The sequence below is a fragment of the Sarcophilus harrisii genome, chromosome 6 (genome assembly GCF_902635505.1).
Source record: "Sarcophilus harrisii chromosome 6, mSarHar1.11, whole genome shotgun sequence".
NCBI classification, from domain to species: Eukaryota; Metazoa; Chordata; class Mammalia; order Dasyuromorphia; family Dasyuridae; genus Sarcophilus; species Sarcophilus harrisii.
Window position 1 is genome coordinate 229,339,113 of NC_045431.1, and position 21,946 is coordinate 229,361,058.

The 21,946-nt window shown below is 35.9% G+C and overlaps 1 protein-coding gene and 1 non-coding gene across 2 annotated transcripts in view; both read left to right on the forward strand.

Moving 5' to 3' along the window:
* The window catches only part of HSD17B12 (hydroxysteroid 17-beta dehydrogenase 12), a 129,287-nt gene that overhangs the window by 36,966 nt on the left and 70,375 nt on the right, over positions 1–21,946 (forward strand). The window contains exons 2-3 of the mRNA XM_031942593.1: positions 6,724–6,770; positions 11,696–11,771. Coding sequence (XP_031798453.1) covers positions 6,724–6,770; positions 11,696–11,771 — 123 coding nt within the window. The remainder of the gene's footprint in view (positions 1–6,723; positions 6,771–11,695; positions 11,772–21,946) is intronic.
* On the forward strand, positions 14,235–14,375 carry LOC111721557. Its single transcript, XR_002770681.1, has one exon. It is a non-coding gene; the product is annotated as a small nucleolar RNA SNORA68 (small nucleolar RNA).

The window sequence follows — 21,946 nt, forward strand, 5'->3', positions numbered from 1 at the left end:
TTGAGATGTAGCTAGATGTTACATTAGCTCCCGTGGATTCAACTATCATATCTCTGCATGGTTCTCAGATCTTGTTATTTAGCTCTAACTTCTCCTGAGCTCTTGTCCTTCATCACCAAATGCCTTTTAAGGTATCTCAGATTAGATATCCCACCAGTATCTCAAATTTATTATATCCCAAACTGAAATTGTTATCTTACCTCTGCCCCTCCTCACCTCTCTTTAGGCTTACTTTCTTGTTAGTTTTGAGAGAACCACCAGCTTCCCAATCACTGAGACTTACTATCCAGGACCTTCCACTCTTCACTGGCCTTCCTTGCCTTTTCATGAGCAAGCTCTGCCAGCTTTTGGCTTAGCATGTTTTCTCTGTCCTCCATGCCTGGAATGTTCTCTCTTCTTATCTCTGCCTCCTGGCTTCCCTGACTTCCTTCAGCTACAATTTCATCATCTTTTGAAAACTTGTCCCAGATATTTGTAATTCTAGTGCTTTTCTGATGTTATATTGTTTCTATTTATCCTTTATGTAACTTGTTTGTACATATTTGTTTGCTTGTTGTTGCCCTCATTAGATTGTGAGGTCTTTTGATTCTTTTAAAATCTAATCCAGTGCCTCTTATACATAGTAGGTACATAATAAATGCTTATTGGTTAACTGACTTTCTTATATCCTATTCAAGGTTCCAAGTCCTATTGATGTAGTCCTACCTTTTGAACATCTCTCATTTTTTCCTCTGATAAAGCTGCCATCCTAGTGCCATTCCAGTTTTCCCCACTCGGCTGTCAAGTGATTTTCCTTAATTTCCACTCTGACCATCATCCCCTTGCTCCTTCAAGTCCAGTAGTTCTTGGGTAGCTGTAGCAAGTGGAAAACTTGCAGGAACTGATTAATAATTTAAATAGAGCCAAAACAATATTGAATACAAGGACCTAAAGAATATAAAGAAAATGCCACTAAAAGACAAGAGAACTCAGTTCAGTGTAATTCCTGACTGAAACGGAAGCATGTTTTTTTCCTGTTGTCTAGAGTTGTTGGAACCCAGGTGTCAAATGTAACCTAAGTTGCCAAGCAGGATCAATAGGCAGACTAACGCTGCTTATCCCTTTTACTATAAGGGAGAATTCTGCCATTTTGAATCAAAGTAGTGACTGATAAGTAATTGGTAAATTAGTACTGGCTTATCTTCTTCAATTTTTGATATAACTAATTGACATTAGGTTACTTAACAGGTCAAAAATTTACAGTATTTATAGTATTTTTTTTAAACAATACTTATAGAGACTAACAGCTATTATGTCTTAACCATGGAATTTGTCATGTTTTTCTACTAGGATTTGGTCATTTGAACTTAAATCCAGTTCACAATAAGCAGATATCATAGTATTTAAAGCTTGAAGAGACTCTAAAAATTATAAGTATCTTTTTTTTTTTAACCCAAGAATTTAAATGACTTTTTCAGGATCACACAGGTATTATGGAGAAGAGCTGGGATTCAAACCCTTCTCCTCAACTTCTGACCTTTTCTGTTCAAGGGATTTTGACAAGTTAACTTTACATAGTCAGTGTCTTGGTTTCCAAATAGCATAGTTCTGTATCGTTAGACATTGTAATGTTAGTGGATAGATCTCAAGATCTGTAGAACTGGAAGATCCATTAGAAATCATCTCATATTCACAGAAGGTAGAATTGCCTCATCCTGGATTACCCAAAGATGGGATTTGAACTTAGGTCTTTTGACTCTGAATCTTGATAGTTTACCACACTGCCTGTCATTGTTATGGCATATACCGCAATTATCTTACTAAGATGAAATAAGTACTAGACAATTTCCTTTTAGAATGGCATTGTCTGTGACCAGGGACAGTGTCCCCAAAAGTTGTTCATTTTATTTATTGGCAGATATCATCACCCTCTTTTTGAAACAAATGAAGTGATTTGATTTCATCTTTGGCAGAAGCTCCAATTTTAGCAAGTGATTTGATCCTGATTGTATATCCGAGGAAGGCTGGCACCACATAAGTATAAGATGCTGATGAATTTGTCGTTTTGTCAAGGATAAGAAAGTGATCCCTCATCTCCAGTTGCCATTATTATTCCATGCCATTAGAAGGCTAGACTGGAAGGATGGATAAAAAGATCCAATTGTATTTCAGACATCATTTTGTGATCATATTTCCATAAATAAATTTTTTATGCCCTTAAGATTTTTCTGGAAATTTATTCATTCGACTTGTTCTGCTTGGCTCCAGAGGGCAGAAGTGAGGGCCATTGTGTTGAAGTAGTAGAAAGGAAAGTTTATGCTCCATATAAGGGAAAAGTTCCAAAGGTTTGAACTAAGGGATGATTACTCTTGGGGGTATTATAGGGATATATATTCACCTACAGATTGAATGAGAGGGTCTTAGAAGTCCCAACTTGCAAATTCTAACATTCTTTAACCCTGTGAAATAGAATTTAATGACAGTACCTTCCATGTTGGAAAGCACAAGTAATAGGATTTGGAAAAATGACTTTTTTGTCTGGGTCCTAGAAAAATATCTGGAGTGAAATTTATAGGTGGTAAAGAATCAAATTATTTCTCTAACATTTACTCATTGCAAACAGTATACTATGAATTCAATATGAAGTGTGTCCCAAGTTTTTAGTGCATATGTTGATACAAATTGGGTCTTAGACTGCAGTGTATCTCCCATAGTGCCAAACCCAAAGTAGGTACTAAGGAAATAAATTTGTTTAATTTGAAATTGATGGCCACCAGAAAAATAGAGACTATGTTCTCTGGGAGGTCTTTTTTTGAATAATTTGTTTAGTGTTTTGCTTTTAATTTAGAAAGTCTGATAGTGTGTGATTGTTCTTGGTTTGATTCTAGAGGTTTTACACAATTTTTGAGCATATAAAAATATCTAGAGAGCCGCCTCTTCTGGAGCATTTTACTAGAACTGATCTAGTCTGGAGGTGTCTAGACTATTTTTAGGGTTGAGTTCAAGAAAACTGGTTTAGAATCATGTGAAATAGGCAGTTTTAAATTTACAAAAAAAATTAGTGTTCTTTAAAGATAATCAAATTTTTAAAATCCATAAATAATTTTGTATCTTCACTGTACTTCTACATTCACATACTATAATCTAAAGTTGTGAAGGCTAGATCTATGAATAGTCCTACTATTTTATTTATGACTAATTGTACTTAAGTCTAGAGTTTTGGTCAAAGGCTATATGTTTTTAGGGTGTTTTTTGGCCTCATGATCACGAGAAATAGTGCTGGCAAGAGCTCTGGGCTTGAAATCACAAGACCTATATTCAAACTCTCACTTTGTGACTCAGCAGCCACTTTACCATTTTCAGCCTCAGTTTCCTCACCTAGAAAATAAGGGAAATAATATGTACTTCACAGGAATGTCGTAAGCATCCAGTGAGATACATGCATATGTTTTTTTTAAAACAGTATTTTATTTTTCTAAATACATGCAAAGATAGTTTTCAGTATTCACCTTTGCAAAACCTTGTATTCCAGACTTTTCTCTCTCTCTTCCCTTATTCCCTCCTCCCCAAGATAGGTAAGCAATCTATTATAGATTAAACATGTGCAGTTCTTCTAAACGTATTTCCACATTTGTCATAATACACAAGAAAAATCAAGAGGAGGAAAAACATGAGAGAAAAACAACAACAAAAAAGGTAAAAATACTATGCTTTGATCCACATTCATTCTCCATAGTTCTCTCTCTGGAGACGGATAGCACTTTCCATCACAAATCTCTTGGAATTGCCTTGAATCACTTCATTGTTGAAAAGAACCACATCCATCACAGTTGATCATCACATAAACTTGTGTACAATGGTCTCTTGGTTCTACTCACTTCACTCGGCATCAGTTCATATAAGTCTCTCTAGGCTTTCCTGGAATCAATCCACTAATTATTTCTTACCAAACAATAATATTCCATTACATGTATATACCATAACTTATTCAGCTATTCCCCAGCTAATGGACATCCCCTCAGTTTCTAATTCCTTGCCACTAAAAAAACAACTGCTACAAATTTTTATGCCCATATGATTCCTTTCCTCTCTTTTAATGATTTCTGAGATACAGACTCAGTAGGGGACTGCTGGATCAAAGGATATGTCCGATTTGATAGCCTTTGTGCGTGATTCTAAATTGCTCTCCAGAATGGTTAGATCATTTCACAACTCCACCAACAATGGTGTCACATTTTTCCTACATCCCCTCCAATATTTATTATCTTTTCTTGTCATTTTAGTCAATCTGAGAAGTGCATAGACACATTCATAAACTTTAACGTGCCTTATGATTATGAATTATTATCATTACAACATAAGAAGGAAAATGTGAATAAACAAGGGTAAGCTTCAGTGTGGGCAAATCTATAAAATACATACTTAGGGAAAACTAATCCAAGTTTAATTTATAGGATAATCATCTTGAGTTATTGGTTTATCCAGAATAGAGCTCAGTGCAGGTCAGCATACACTGACCTGGTATATGGTTACAAAAGTCAATGAGCATCATCAAGAAAAGTTTTAGAAACTAAATAGAAAATTTTTATTCTACTGGTATGAGTAACTGTGCATGATATGTAGCCAGTCCATAAGTGCTGTCTCATTTTGCTAGACTCCTTTAAAAAAGAAAGCTTTAATGAGGTCCAGAAAGAATAATAATTTTTAGATCAAAATAATAGAGAAACTTCCTTATAAGCAGATAGATTTTATGAAATTTGGGAAAGAAAAGATAGATCCTAGGAAACTGTCATTAGGTGGTTTTATTTTGTTTTGTTTTGATACCACCTCATTGGAAACCTAATGGAACTAGAGAGGAGCTGGTGAATCATCAGAAGGGAAGTAAGGACTCTTAGTTGGAGCTTTTCTTCTTGAGTCATTTTTCAGTTATCTTAGAATCTTTCCGACTCCTTTTCTGGTTTTCTTGGCAAAGACATTGGAATGGTTTACCATTTCCTTTTCCAGCTCATTTTACAGATGAGGAAACTGAGGCAGACATGGTGAAGTGACTTGTGCAGAGTTGTACAGCTGGGAAGTGTCTGAAGCAAGACTTGAACTCAAGAAGCTGAGTCTTCATTACTCCAGGCCTAGTACTCTACTATTCTGCGCCTAATTTGAGTCAAATGATGGATTCCATTATCCAGATGAGAGAAGATAGAAAAGAAATGGCATTCAAGTTTATTTAAAATATGGGTGATTGAAATGGGATGTTGTTTATCTTGTCTGGTAATCCTGGATCTTTGGATCCCTGGAAATCCCTGGAATTTTGCAGTTTGATGCAAGTATTGCTTTGATAAGTTTCTAGAGCATAAAGAGATAAGAAGAGTTTTGTATAGGTATACAGCAATTTTGAGGAATTATTTAAGGATGTTTTCTACTTCTGACTACTTTCTAATAAATATCTTACCACAGAATTAAAATACTTCAGAGATATCTTATATTTGTCTTCTTTCTCCTGAGAGATGTACTTGTTGTAGACTCCATGGGCCATATGTAAATCATATGGCCCATGAGGTCAAGGATTGTTTTTGCTTTTTTGAATTCCCAGTGCTTAGAACAGTGTCTATTACATAATAAAAATTTATTACATAGTTGTTGATTTATTGATTGATTATAACAAAGAAATAAACTAAACCAATTATTGCTAAATGACTGCATCTGATAGTGTATGCAATAATTCACACCCATAGTTGTCCCCTGTCTCTCCAGGGAAGTGTGTTATTCTCTGGAGTATTTATTTATATTTTTGTAATTGTTGTATATATTCTTCTCTAGACAGCTGTTTTCTTCATTCTGTCTTATTTCCTGGGGCAACAGCTAGGTAATGCAGTTGATGAGTGTCACATCTGGAAGATGTTAGATTCAACTTCCTGAGTTCAAATTTGGCCTCAAACTCTTGTTAGCTATGTGATCCTGGGCAAGTCACATCACCCTATTTGCCTCAGTTCTTCATTTGTAAAATGAATCGGAAAAAAATGGCAAACTCTTCCAGTATTTTGGCCAAGAAAAACCTCAAAGGGGTCATGGAATTGCATGGCTGAAGTGACCAAACAGCAGAAATCTTTTTTTTTTTTTTTTTTTTTAATTTCTTTGAATTATATTTACTTATCAAAGTTTTTTTTTTTTTTTTTTTCAACCATTCCTCCGGTTGGACATTCACTTTGTTTACAGTTTTCTTCTATCATAAAAGTTCTAGTGTGAATTTATTGATACAACTGAGGCATTTCTTCATGTCTTTGACTTCCTTGGGATGTATGTGTCCCATACTGAGATCACTGAGTTTGACGATTTCAAATTGTTTCCAGAATGGCTCTCAGATCGACCAGCAGTGTATTAGTGTGCCCTTCTCCCTACAAGCCCTCCAACTCTGATACTGGTCTTTTCTCATCTTGATTAGTTTCAGGGGCATCAGAAGATAGTTTTAAAGAGGAAGTTTGGGACTACATCCTTAATCTTTTAAGGTTTGACATCTTGAAGGGTATCCTTGCCCTTTCATAAAACAAATCTTGGTACTACTTGGTGTTAGAGACAAAATACTAGGCCAAATGGACCACTGTGCTAAGCTCGAGGCCTGTTCTTATGATGTTTCTGCTCGAGTGTCTGGAAGATTTTAGTTTATAAAAGAAATAGGATTTTGTATAGCTTTTTTTTTAGTACAATTTTTATGAGTTAGACATTAAACTTTGTCTTTTTTTCTCTTTTCAGTTATCACAGGAAGTACTGATGGAATTGGAAAATCCTATGCAGAAGAGGTAAACCTTCATTTTATTAATTTAGGTTTTAAAAATTTAATTTTTGTTTATTTATTTTTATCCAGGATGTAAATGCCCCCTCCCTCAATTTCCTCGTACGTAGTAGAATTCAAAACATGAAACCATGAGCCTCCATTTCATACTGCTTGCTTTTGTTTAAAAAAAATTTACATTAAAAATTTCATGTTACTTTTAAAGATGTCCTCCTTTATGCTTCCTTCCTGTCTTCCTTCTTGTTCTTGTCTGCGCATTTAAAAAATGTTTCAGTGACTCTGTTTTTCTTTTTGGAATTTCTAGTGATTGCTCTCCCTTTCTTTCCTGATCATTTTAAAATAGAATCCTTTTAACAAACCAAAGAAATTTACATGGTGTCATATAGGAAAACTTAATGCTCTTTTTGTATCCTGATTGCACTTCTCTGTCAGGAAGCAAGTAACATGCTTTATCAGCCATCTTTGGGAGCTGTAGTTGGTTATGGCTTTGATCAGAACTCTTAAGCCTTTTAAAGTTGTTTTTCTTTACAATCCTCTTGTCATTGTACACATTGTTCTCTGCTTCCTTTTTTTCTCTCTTCATCAGTTCACAATTCCCAGAATTCCTTTTTTTTTGAGATTCAACCTTTGACTGGCCCCTTTCCTCCAATCCTTACTTTCCCCCTTGTTAAATTGTATGCCATTTCTTGTGCTCAAGTCATCCTAGGCAATAAGGACAGCTTATTTATGTCCCCCTTGCCACCCATATGTCTTCAGTTGACTTGTGCCTCACTGACAGTTTGTGTTATTTGGAGGTTATGATTGTAGTTCTCAGATTCATGGCCATACAGCATCACCAGAAGAATATTGGTGTTGAAAAGGTGGGTTTCACAGAAACATAACAACTCATTCTTTTTTTTGTATGCATTTATTTTTTATATTTATTGAAGCCTTTTATTTTCAAAACATATGCAAGGATAATTTTTCACGATTGATCTTTACAAAACTTTGTATTCCAATTTCCCTCTCTTCCCCCCATCTCCTCTCCTAGATGGCAAGTAATCCAATATTTGTTAAACATGGTAAAATATATGTAAATCTAATATAGGTATACATATTTATACAGTTATCTTGAAAAGCCCATTCTTAATATTCATCTACAACATCTGTCTAAGGAATATTGAGTTTTAAATCAAGTCAGTGAGATGATCATCTCACTGTATATGCCAGTTTGAATAGTCAGCATGTTAGGCCATATTCTTTGGAGGAATAACAGGCTTCTCAAGCAGGCTCTATGTTATTCTGGACCTTAACACAGTCAGCATAAAGTCATCTGTATAGAGGACCATCTGGAGGACCTGTCCATCTATAAGAAACACTTTTCCCACTTGGACTTTTCACTGGACATGTTCCTCTACAAAGACAAATATTTTACATCTTCCCGTTCAATATCTCCATAAAATTCTATTTTGATTCCTTATTGTATCAAGGAGTCATAAACTCTTATCATTTTCTTTGAAGCTAGAAAAACTTACATGTGTGGCCTGGGGGTCAGACTGAATCTGCATCCAAGAACCAACTTCATTTTATTTTTAAAAAATTTTTATTATCATCATTATTATTATTTTATTAATTAAAGCTTTTTATTTACAAAGCATATGCATGGTAATTTTTCCAACATTGACCATTGCAAAACCTTTTGTTCCAAATTTTCCCTCTCCTTCCTCCCATCCCCTCCCCTAGCTGGCAAGTAGTTCAGTGCCTGTTAAATATGTTGAAATACATGTAATATCCAATATATATATTTACATGTTTATAAAGTTATCTTGCTGCACAAGAAAAATCAGATCAAGAAGGAAGAAAAAGAAAAACTGAGAAAGAAAACAAAATGCAAGCAAATACTAACAGAGAGAGTGAGAATGTTATGTTGTATTCCACACTCTGTCTCCATGGTTCTCTCTCTGGGTGTAGATGGCTTTCTTCCCCACTGAACAAGTGGAACTGATTTGAATAATCTCAATGTTGAAGAGAGCCACATCACCAGCCTCACTTTAAGCATGGAACGTTTCATCATAATTTCGCTTTTAATGAATTCTTCAATCATTAGAGCCCACACAATGAGAACAAATTAAAAATGGCCTTCTGTTTTACTGTGTGACTCCTTTTAATTTCTGGGGATGAAAACAGAAGTAGAGGGAATTAGGAACCAGAGGTTGAATATCTAAACAGTAACTTACTGTAGGTGTTTTGGATCTGAGAGCATTTTCTGATAATCCAAACTTTGGCATACTCCTAGAAGGCTCCGGGGTGTGGTTCACACAGCACTACTAATATTATTGTCATAGATTAAGTGGGGAGAACCATGGAAGATATCATCCTAGATCTACAACTGGAAGGGACCTCAGAGACCATCTTGTGGAATTCATTCATTTTGTAGAAAAAGAATCTAAGGCTTGTGGGACTTACTGACTTGTTCAGGGTTACTGAAGTGGAAAGTATGAAGGGCAAGATTTGAATCTAGAGGTAGAAATTAGCTAAATGGGAGGATGACTCCCGTGGGTAACCGAGAAAGCTAAAGCAACTTCATTGTGTTTGTTTTTCTTTTATCTTGCTGGACCCTAATAGTTTTGCAACCCTGACCTTTGCTGCAACCTTTACTGCTGAAACAGCAAAGAGTCTTATCTTTTGGGATGGAGTTACAAGAGATGGCTAATCTGAAGACGAGCTTTCCTGTCACTAGTATCTAGCTACAAGCCTTGTCCAACCTTGAGGAGCCCCATACCCAATTCACCTCCTGCATAAGTTGAAATCTATGTAAGCTTTGGTGTTTTTTTGTTTTGTTTTGTTTTTTGTCTCTGTTCATGTGGCTGGAACTTCCTTGCTGACATACTCAATAAATCCTTCTTGTTCCTAAATTTCTGTTAAAGGATCTGGTTTTGGTTCTATTTTGTTCCTGGACTGACAATTTTACCCATGCTCCCAAGTTCATTTTGGAAATTGTATGACCAAAGACAGTAAGAGACATCATTGTGTGAGACCTGTGATCATCTTGTCTTGTAGTGGTCATGATGAGCTTAAACAAAAGGGGGCTGATGGAAATATGTTCATGGCTTTTGTGTGCCAAAGTCTGAGGTAGAGAATGCTTAGTAGACAAGAACCTGCAAACTATATCATCAGACCCTTCAGTGAAGGTTTCCTTTGGTGGGAGAAGGGACAGAAAGTGTGTTAGGCAATGTGGTTCATGTCCCACTGATCCAAGATCTCAAAGGCTTCTGTGACTGACTACTCAGAAGTAGTCATTGATATCCTCAAATGTCATGGACATTCTCTCCCCTGAAAAAATCAGAATGTGTTGGCCATGGTGAGTATCTAGTAGAATCATGCAAAAAGCATGAAATTAGTTCTGTGTGTTTACTGATAGAGAAGTTGAATTCGCGTCAGCTGTGTGTCTTTCTGCTACTCAGACTCCTGCCTCATTTAAACAGAAGGCAAGATCAAAATCCATTTTGAGCTGGTAAAGTGGAAGAGATGGTACATGCAGTAACAACCTCAGCAGGATCTGTTTAAACAAATTGATGGTGAGGAAAACAAGAGAGACAAAAGGCAAAAACTGTAATCCTTATGAGGACTACAAAAGTCTAACACGAATAAAGGGGTTACCATGTCAAGGAGGCCAAAAGAGCCTGTCAGTCAACTCTTAGGCAATGAGCAATCCCTGGCTTTCTTTAACAAATGGAGAATTATGGCACCTACAAGCTGTACCCATTTAAAAATGCATTCATGGGTAAAAACACTTCAGAGGAGGATGGTAGAAATTTATAGGCATAATCAACTCATAAAAACAGTGAAAAGCCACAGCAAGAAAAATGAGGCTGTGAATGACCTCTTGCAAACTTTGAATAAACCATATTTATCATTTCAATAGTAGGCAGATTGAGAATGACCTGGGGGAGTGCAAATATTGGGCAACAGAGGATAAAATAGAAAAATGATAAAACTCTGCAGGGAATGTGGAAAAACTGGGACACTACTACATTGTTAGTGGAGTTATGAACTGATTCAATCATTCTGGAGAGTAATTTGTAACTGTGCCCAAAGGCTACCAAACTGTACATACCCTTTGATTCAACAGTGCGAATTCTAGGTCACTAACTCAAAGACATGAAAGAAAAAAAAAATAAAGGGCAAAGGACCTATTTATACAAATATATTTATAGCAGTTCTTTTTGTGATGGCTAAAAATTGGAAATTAAAGGATCCCTGTCATTTAGGTAATGGCTAGAGAAGCTGTGGTATATGATTGTGATGGAATATTATTGTGTTGTAAGAAATGACAAACAGGAAAAGGACCTCTTTGTGGAGCTGTTTTTTTTTTCTTATAGCAAAGAATTAAAAACTGTGTGTGTTAGTTGGCAGTATATGAAGAAATTACAATATATCATTAGTGGAGTATTATTTTACTATAGGAAATGTTGAAGAGAAACCTGGGAAGACTTGTAGGATTTGATGCAGAGTAAAATGGGTCAGACCAGAAAAATTTATTAAATAATGACAGTCTAAGGACAAGCAGTTTTGAGATCAATATAATGATCAGTCAGAGGTCCACAGGACCAGTGGTGAAGCTGGCTATCCAACTTCCTGACAGGAAGATGAGGGACCAAAGGTCACATTGTGTTTGATTATGAAAAGCATTTTATTTAATAGAGCCAAGTTACAATCTATAAGAAAGAATAATAATTGCATAATTTTTTTCAGTCTTGTCAGGAATATCTTAATGCATCCTAAATTTTTTTAAACCAAACTGTCTATAATTTTCGTAGTTTTATAATTAAATGAGCAGTAGTAATGACTAGCAAAGAATCTTTTTTCCCATAGATTGCTTTTAAAGCCCTGTTGGCTGCTAAAACATTGCATGGTACTTACTGAATTGTCTTCATTCTCTCTTGTTTGCAGTTAGCAAAGCGTGGAATGAAGATTGTCCTCATCAGCCGATCCCAGGAAAAACTGAAGGAGGTGGCTAATGAAATAAGTATGTTTTCATGTCAGCACCTGTTGTTTTGGCAGTGGTTGCGATTTTTATTCTTACTTAGAGTTGGATGATCTATAATTACCTCTGCATTTGTAGATGGTCTTTGAAAATTGCTGTGGTGAATAAATTCATCGCTCTGCAGTCAACCTAGTGCTGAGTGACTGAGCTTTTCTAGGCTTGTCATTGTATTAACAGGTGGACAGTGCACTCTGATCCTGTCTGTGAAAATTTTCCAGCTTAATTGACTCAATCAGACATTTTGATGCTTTGCTGGGATAGTATTTAAAATCCCAAAGATGAGAGAGGGGAATCATCATTGTCATTATCATTATCATTATTATATTATCATATAGTTATCATTGTCATTATCATTATTCTTTTGCTGAAATTCTTCACTTAGTCATCTTCTTGGTATGGGAATAACTTGAGAGTTTGAAGATTCTGTCAACCCCGTACAGTGTTTTGTAGTACAACCAAGACAGATGAACTTTTGCATATGGAGCCAACAGTAGAATATGTGGTTGTCAATCCCAAAGTTCTCTGCTGTAGCTAAATTTGGAAAGGTCTGGGACCAAAAGGTTGGCTGGGGGATATTATTGAAGTATTATTACTTATGTATGTAATCAAGAGCCACTTGGGTAGTCATAGATATTCCATATTGAGAAATATCTTGCTGAAAAAACTTGGAAAAGGAGCATTTTGTATTTTGTGACATAATTCCTTTATTATATTCATATATTTTGAGAATAACATATTGCTATGCCATTTGTAATGTTCTTCATTGATTGTAGTGTTTTATTCCTTTTATAAGGAAAGAAATCCAACTTGTATTTATGTTGCCAAGATATTATGCTTTCATGTTTCCCATTGCTGTATAGCTACTTTACAAATGCAACAAAACAAATACTGCTTTTCAAGTCTTGTCCACTTCTGTTTATTTATATGGACACATATATTGCCAAAAAGGATCTAGAATGTATTACCAAGGATTTTAAAGTTTGAACGTGAAACTGATCACTTCCGTCAATAGCAAACAAGAGTGTCAAGAAAAGAGAAGATAATTCTGAAAATACAAGAACGTTAGGCTGTAAATCAGGGTTTGGAATGTACCTGGTAAGGACTGTTAAGAATATATTTGCTTGGAATTTTCTGAATCTAATCTAAAGGTCTTTCAACTAAAAAGGTGACTTGGAGAAGGAGAAAAACTGCCTATATTTATCATCAGCCAGTCAACAAGTATTTATTCTTATGTATCAGGCACTTTGCTAGATCCTGGGGATAAAAATTAAAAATGAAATGGTCCCTAACCTCAGTTACATTCTATCTAGTTATTTAAGGACAGCCTAGGAAGAAAAGTCACACAAAATTAAAGGAGTCAGTGATAAAAAATCTCTGGTCTCCAATATCTTTTACAGTTGTAAATATATATGGGTATTAAGCAAGGTAATTTTATATCCTCCTGGTGTGAAACAAATAACTTTGTAAGTATCACTGAGGTTGGCTGGGATTGCATTCTGTTCAGAAGTATGGATCAAAATTATAATTCTTATACAAAACAATAATAGAGAGAAGATTTGATTTATTCATTTGGAAATTGGAACTGAGAGGGGAAAGAAATATGGTGAATATTTGGGGAATGGATTGATAAAGGCAGAAGCTATATAGCCTCTCGTTAAACTTTTTACCACATGTACAGAAAGCAGAAATAGTAAAGATTGGCAGAGAGCAAGCCCTGACACAAAGGCCTGATACAGCAATAGTGTCCTCCCTTATTTGTATCTTTTTCATGACTGTCCTTGGTGTTTTGCTTCTCCAAATGGATTATTTTTATCAAGTTCTGTAAAGCATGCTTTTGGGAGTTTTGCCTAGTAGTAAACTGTACTTTATCTTTTATAATGTTGCCCTTTGTATTATAATGGCATATCCCAGCCATAAATACTCACTATTCTTCCAGGTATTTTAGTTGTTGGGTGCCACAGCGGATAGAGCACCAGCTTGGATTTAGGAGCAACCGAGTTTAGATTTGGCCTCAGTACTACCTCTGTGACCCTGGGCAAATCACTTAACACTGTTTGCCTCAGTTTTCTCATCTTTAAAATGAGCTGGGGAAGGAAATGACAAATCATTCCAGGGCTTTTTCCAAGAAAAGCCCAAATGGGCTCACGAGGAGTTGGACAAGACTGAAAACGACTGAATGATGATAAATTCCAGTTGTTACGTGGGATTTCCCTTTTGTTGCTCTTTGGAGTTTTGTTATTATTATATAGAAAAGCTGTTCTGTTCTACTCTTCATGAGTCTTCCTGATTCTGGGCCTGGCACTCTAAATGCTCTGCCGCCTGACTGTCCTGAGCCTTGCACATAAAATGGGCCTAATATTTATTAGATAGAATTTAATGGGGCATTTGAAGGGAAGTAGAGTTAGATGGGATGGGAGACACAGAAAAAGTAGTACTGGAGAGATAATTGCATCCAAACCCCAAAAGACATTTGTTTTTTCTTGACAATGATCTTATCTAGGGTGCAGACAGTAAATAAATGGGCCTTGTCGCCTTTCTGGGGCTGGTGGAAGTGCCCCAGAAAGTGAAATGGTGGGTTCTACACTCCCAAGATACCATGAGCTTTTGAGGTTGACTGGAGACAAGCCTGAGAGTTTGTCAGGCTAGTCCTAGTGAGGATTGTTGTATGTTTGGTTCTCTCATCTTGTCTCCATGAAGTCAGAATTGGAAAGAGCCTTCCTGCAGACCAGGATATGGGGCCTGCTCCTTTACCTGGGCTACTCCAATCATGGAAGCAGAGGAAATTCCTGTCAGTAAGTGCTGCAGATCAAGTTCCCTCTGCCCCATAGAATTCTGTTTTGTCAGCCCAAACCGTGTTTTACTACCAAGATACCCAACACGTTCTAAGTGCAGAGACAAGAAGAGCCGGTGTTTTTGATCTGTTTAAATCAATTTCTCAGTTGGAAATATTCCAGAGGAGACCTGAGGGGTGGGTAGTCAGAGAACTTGACCTTTTCTGTAGTTGTGCTTCTGAGGACTCTGGTCTCAGGTGATGTACCACTGGAAATTATCCCTGGGCTTTCACTGTGGGTTACCAGGCAGGGCAGGACTTGGGATTTGGGGAAGACAGCACACTTATCATTAACCCATTCTCTCAAGGTTACTTTCCACATGACTCTTCTTCCTCTTTTTTCCATACTTGTTATCAATCTTAACAAATATCCCTTTGTTGGTACCCTGAGAATTTGTTCCTCATGAAGGCTCTATATGAAAATCAAATGTACTTCTGAAGCAAAAGCTTTAATGTGTATATAATTATAGTGAACCATTTCTTAAACAGTAGCAAACACCTTTCCTATGCCTGTCCTGAAAATCTCTGTAATTTCTACCATTTCTCTTTGCTCCCTCCCCACCAGTGAGAGGCAGTTGTGATATAGACAAGACTAGTCTTGAAGATATCCATCCAGGTATTGCTTTTGTTGATCACCTGTGAGACCTGGGGCAGGTCTCTTCACCTTGCATCTTTAAATGCAGATGGCTGATTAGATGTAGTCCAGTATATCTTGAAGCTTAAACATTTAATGATTTTAGTATACTGAGTTTATTAGAAAAGTATATTCACACCTGAATTTATGTTTCTCCTCCACTTTGCTGTATATATTAATGTCTAAGATGAGTTACCTTTCCTGTCCCTACCAGACTTCTCCCTTTAGGAGAATGGCTTTGCAGAATCCCATCACTCTGGTTTCCTTACAATAGTTCCCTACAGTGACAGGGAAGAGACAGTTTCCACTAACAATGAAGGGGAAGGGAGAGGAGATGAAGTTTTCTCTTATATATACAGAGGTCATTGTAAATACATTTTCAGGAGGCTGTTTTTAGGAAAAAAACAACTCTTTTGTCCTTGTCATGGGTAGAAAAAGTCTTGCCTGTCACATCAATTTGTCACCAGCCTATCTTTACTATGTACCTTTTAGGACAGTAAGGAGGAAAAAAAAGTTGCTTCCAGCCATACAACGAAATGTGTGTGTGTGTGTGTGTGTGTGTGTGTGTGTGTGTGTGTGTGTTCCTTGTTGCATTGGGTCCATTGTCAGTTTTTTAAGCTTCTATCCATCATCCTAAAGATTGATCAGTTTGGGATTTTTATACTTTTTAGTCTCAAAAACAGATAACTTTTTTTTTTATTCTCTTACATAAAATTGTGATTTTCATCTTGACAAATACAATAAAATCGTCATTAGAAAGAAGTTTAGCATTTGGGGAGGATGGAAAGTAATGCATCATGTCAGTGTCTGCCCTTCATTTATATGTGGGTAACATAAGCAAAAGCTATTCTCTTTGGAATTTCTTAAAGTGAAAAACTTTTACTCTTTCCTTTATTTACAAGGCAAAGGTTTAAGGTTATAGAATTATACAGGCTGACTGAAAATAGAAGATTGTCCAAATATCAGGTCATTTGAGATTGTTTAGGGAGAGTTCAAGCTCTTCTTCCTCTCCTGAGCACCCTCTCAAAAAGGTCTTTTTTTTCTTCTTCATCTTGGTTATTCAAGGAAAAGTAGGAATTTGTCAGGATTGCCAGATAATGACAGTCATCTCCGCTTAGATTTTTGGATGTCTTTGTAATACTGTTATTTTGGATATTTCCTCTACTAGGACAGGTCACATTTCATTCTTCCTTCTTGTATGTTTCTTATCCATATCTCAAATTCTTCCCAGTGGGCCTATCCACCCTATTGGGTGTTTGAGGTCCTCCTAGATCTTTAGACATTGAGTGCAGATTTACTCTCAGTTTTATTCTTAATAAATGTTCTCTTATTAACATATGGCCAGTCCATCTTTCCTGATCATATATGTTTTTGATACTATTAAAAAAAAAAAACTTCAATAGAATTTTATTTTTTCAATTACAGATAAAGATAGTTTTCATTTTTGTGAGATTTTGAGTTACAAATTTTTCTTCTCCCTTCCTTATAACCTCATTTCCCTGAAAACAGATATCTGATATAGGTTATACATCCACAATCAGTTCAAGCATATTTCCATATTAATCATGTTATGAAAGAAAAACCAGAACAAAAGGAAAGAACCACGAGAAAGAAAAAGCAAATAAAAAAAAGAGGTGAAAATAGTATTTAGTCTTTGTGGTTCTCTCTCTGAATGCATTTTCATTTTTCTATTTGATTAGACATTTTCTATTTGATACCATAGTTGACACTGCTTCTCCTGCCCAGATCTTTATTGGTCAATATTTTTAAGCTCATTGAAGGCTACCACTTGCCTCTCTATTGTTCTTTGAGTGATCCTAAAACTTAGTTTTTTCAGAGATAAATATTGATTAGGCTTTGTCTCAAGGTGGGGCTTGGGATCATCAAGAACACTGTAAATTCCTAACTACCATTAAACCATATATGCTTTTGACCAATTCTGGGACTAGTGTGACTGTTCATCTGTGGTGTCTGTCCGAGATAGACCAGCTCTCTGAGGCCTTCATTAAATAAGGAGGAAAAAGTCTGGATGATAGACATTTTCCACTTGTCTTATTTTTTTCAATGTGTTTAGTTAGGTGGTATGATTATGATTATCCTGTAGGAGGCTCTGCAGTGTATCTTTTCCTGTCATCCATGACCAGAAGTCCTGGAGGACCTCACCATCTATTTTGTGGTGGCTGTGGTCGTGTCTGATCTTCATGACCTCATTTGGAGTTTTCTTGGCAAAGATACTGAAGTGGTTTGCTTTTTCCTTCTCCAACTCATTTTGCAGATGAGGAACCTGAGACAGACAGGTTAAGTGATTTGCTCAGAGTCATACAGTCGAGAAGTGTCTGAGGTCAGATTTGAATTCAAGAACATGAAGTCTTCCTAACTCTAGTCATCGTTCTCTACCTAGTGTTTCATCTCACTGCCCCATTTATAAGGAGGGAACCTTTGATTTGCATTCTGTACTAGCCATCCTTTGTGACAGTAGCAAACCCTTTTGGCAAGTGTTACTCTGTGCTTTATGCTTTACTTAATCTTAATTAGAGGCTGTTGATCAAAGCAATTGATCTTGTTCCATCTTTCAAAGAATCTTGTACAACTTGGATGTGTTCTTGATCCAAATTGGCTATGTGAGTAAATGAAAAGTAATTACTTAACACTTACTCTGTGCCAACCACTGTGTGAAGTTTGGGGTATGCAAATAGATAAAGAAGTCTCCTGCTCTTAAGAGCTCCCACTGCTATTGGGAAATAGCATGTGGCTAAGGCATTCAAATCAAAGTCTGAAGGATCTGGGTTCAAATTCTGCCCTTGGCACTTACTAGTTTAACCCTGGGCAAGTCACCTAGTTTCTCTTCATCTTATTTCTTACATCTGCAAAATAGAATTATAGGATTGGACTCCATCGACTCTGAGGTCCCTTCTAATTCCACATTTCTCATCCTGCAACTTTTGCCTCTTGAAACCTCCGTTTCCTTCAAGGTTCACCTCAAATGCTATCTTTTTCATGAGGCTATTCCTGATGTTCCCCCAGCAGTTGTGCTTCCTTCACCCAAATTACCTTGAATTTACTTTGTATTTTGAATTCCCAGTTATTTGTCTATATGTTTTTTTTTCCCTAAGAAAATATAAGCTTCTTGAGGACAAGGAGAGCTTAATTTTTATCTTTATGTTCCTATTACCCAGTATGCTGCCTGACCAGAAGATACTACAGATCCTTGCTGACTCATTTGTATCTCTCCATTACATTGTAAAGAAGGGAAGAGTTATAGAGCAATAGGTCCTTCGAACAGAAAAGGACCTGAGGTTATAGTTTTCTCTGCACCTCAATAGCATCCTCTTAACAAGAGCCCCAGCATCCTGTGCTTTAAAATCTGCCCTTTGGATTGTGTATATCTTTGGACATATGATTACTTCAGTAGCAAACACTTGTGAATTACCTATTACATTTTAAAGCACCTTTTCTACATAGATAGCATTATAGTTTTTAAATTAGATATGTTAGAGTCTCTTTGTGGAGTTTATAAATTATTGCAAACCCAGAAAAAGTGCAATATAAAAATTATATATGACCATTGTAGAAGTGATATGTGTCCCAAATATGAAGTCTATGATGAGGGAGGATCCTTCCAATTCTCTACAATATAGTCTCTATGAAATGTATGGTGCCCATTAGATTATGAATAACTTTGAATTCTGTGCTAAACTATTTTTAAGTATTTTTGTTTAATAAACTTTATTTGATAGGCAATTGAAGAATTCTGAACAAAAGAGGGATGTGAAACTAGATCGATGTGTGAGGAAGGTTAGCTGGAGAAAAGTATAGGTTATATTCTTGGGCTGATGGAAAAGGGAACTTCATTATCCTCTGCAAATAGTAATACCTTTGAAATTTAATATGTTAATCTCATATGAATATTCCCAAACTTTTGGAACATTTCATTATAAAATCAAAATATTTCTATCAATTGCAGTTAATTTCAACTTCTGTTATTGTTTATGCTGCTCATAGTTTTTACTGTGATAGAGAAATTATCTGTATTATGGATGGATATTTTAGCAGAAATGTTAGCATGTCTACCAATTATGTGGATCAGCCAAATTAACGTATTTAGGTCTGCATCTTCGATTAAGGCAGCTGCATTAGTGTTGCCATTCCACAGCTGGCATTACGCACGTGGGAGTGTACTGCACTGTAGCCAGATGCTAGATTGTACCTCTTAATTAAAATGCTTGGCTGTAGATGGAGAGTTTCTTCAAAGCAGTAAGTGGTCTCTCCTATTGGATTATTGATGGTTCAGTGATTTGTTTGTTTTTAATAAAATTCTCTTTGAAAGGAGGAGAATAGGGACCAATATGGAATGAAATTCCCATTTAAATAGATGATCAGTTTTTCTCCTCTTCCTCTTAAATTGTTATGTTTGTTGAAATAAACAAATAATTGTTTAGGCATAGCTTTAAACAAATGAATAATTTGGAAAATTTTATGAAACATTTTAAAAATTTTGATATTGATATTCTTGCTCAGAAAGTTGTTTGCCTTTTCTTCTGACTTTGAGAAAGTAGTCCCAAGTTCAAAGTTACCTTTTTGGAAAATTGGTTTCTTTCTTTTTGTTTTTGTTTAAAGATCATCTCATCTAATCCAATCCACACGATGCCTTTGAATCATAATGAATTACCTTATACATTATGGGTCCTTAATGAATTTTGTTAATATTCTTTCTCTGATATAAAATATGTTTAATATATGTGTAAATGAGAAGTTGGATTATGGGTGGTTAAGAATAAAGTGAAAAGAGACAATGTGAAGATATTGTTGTAAGTAATCTTTCTAGAGAGTTTAGCCACAAATGGCTAATAGATGTAGGATGGTAGCTGGGATGAAGGGATAAATGAGGGTATTTGGAGATGGGAGAGACATGGGCAACTTTGTAGACAATAGGGCACGAACCAGTAGACAGGAGAGAGATTGAAGGTGTGGAGATTGGGGATAACAGGCAGTCTGTTGAAAGAGAATGAGATCTTTTATTCACATCAAAGGGGTTAGCTTTGGTGGGGAGGAAGGACACCTCTTTATGTGAAACAGCAGTGAAGGAGGAAAGCATGACAGAAGGCTTAGGAATAATGGGAGATAAGAAAGAAGAGTCAGTAGACTCTTTTTTTGGGGGAATAGGGGGTAGGAAGCTACAGAAAGTTTGAGAAAAAGCAGCAGGAAAGGGAAGAAAGCTGTTTTCCAGTGGGTGGGAACTGTTAAGAATTTAACTTGGATAAATTTATATTTAAAATAAGACTAATAAGAGAACATAGAGAAAGAGGTTCCCCAACTCTTAGAGAGCCAAATCTTTTTTTTTTTTTTAATTTTAATAGTATTTTTTTAGTGGTTTTCTTCCATTTATTATTTATGACCTGGGATTTTATAGAATAGGAGAAAAGGAATGAATATTTAGTACCCAATTAAAAAGCATTATCAAAAAGTATATATTATGAAATATCAAAAGTTCATTTCTTAATTGAATACCTTAATTCAAAATCTGCTAAATACATAAAATAATAGGCAAGCATTCTCTGTATTGACAAAAAGTGTTAAGAAAACTTGAAATTAATTTGAAAGAAATTGGTTTTAAATTAAAGTATTGATCTATTTACCCCTCAAAGAATTCAGTGGATATAAGAACTCACTGATTTGCTTGTTTCTTCTAATGCTACAGATCTCTATCTTTCTTGTCCATGCCTTTGAATAAAGTGAATGAGCCCAAAGGGGCCACTGAATTTGTCATGTCCCTTCTCTAAAATTTAAAAAAAATATATTTTATTAAAGCTTTTTATTTACAAAACATACGCATGGGTGATTTTTTTTTTTTTTTAACATTGACCCTTCTAAAACCGATTCCAGATTTTCCCCTCCTTCCCTCACCTCCATCCTTAGATGACAGGTAGTCTAATACATGTTAAATAAGTTAAAATATATGTTAAATCCAATATATATATATACATATTTGTACATTATCTATCTTCACAAGAAAAATTGGATCAAGAAGGGAAAAAAAAAATCAGAGAAAGAAAACAAAATGCGTGCGAACAACAACAGAAAGTGAGAATGCTATGTTGTGATCCACATTCAGCTCCTGTGGTCCTCTCTCCGGGTGTGGATGGCTCTCTTCATCACTGAACAAGTGGAACTGGTTTCCACTCATTGTTGAAGAGAGCCACATCCATCAGAATTGATCATCATATAGTCTTGTTGCCTTGTATAATGGTCTCCTAGTTCTGCTCATTTCCCTAAGCATCAATTCATGTAAGTCTCTCCAAGCCTCTCTGTATTCATCCTGCTGGTCATTTCTTATAGAACAATAATATTCCATAATATTCATATGCCATAATTTATTCAGCCCTTCTCCAACTGATGGGCCTCCACTCAGTTTCCAGTTTCTAGCCACTACAAACAGGGCTGCCACAAACATTCGTGCACATACAGGTCCCTTTCTCTTCTTTAAGAATTCTTTGGGATATAATCCCAGTAGAAATACTGCTGGATCAAAGGGTATACACAGTTTAATAACGTTTTGAGCATAGTTCCAAACTACTCTCCAGAATGATTGTGGATGTGTTCACAACTCCACCAACAATGTGTTAGTGTCCTAATTTTCCCATATCCCCACCAACATTCATCATTATCTTTTCCAGTCATCTTAGCCAATCTGAG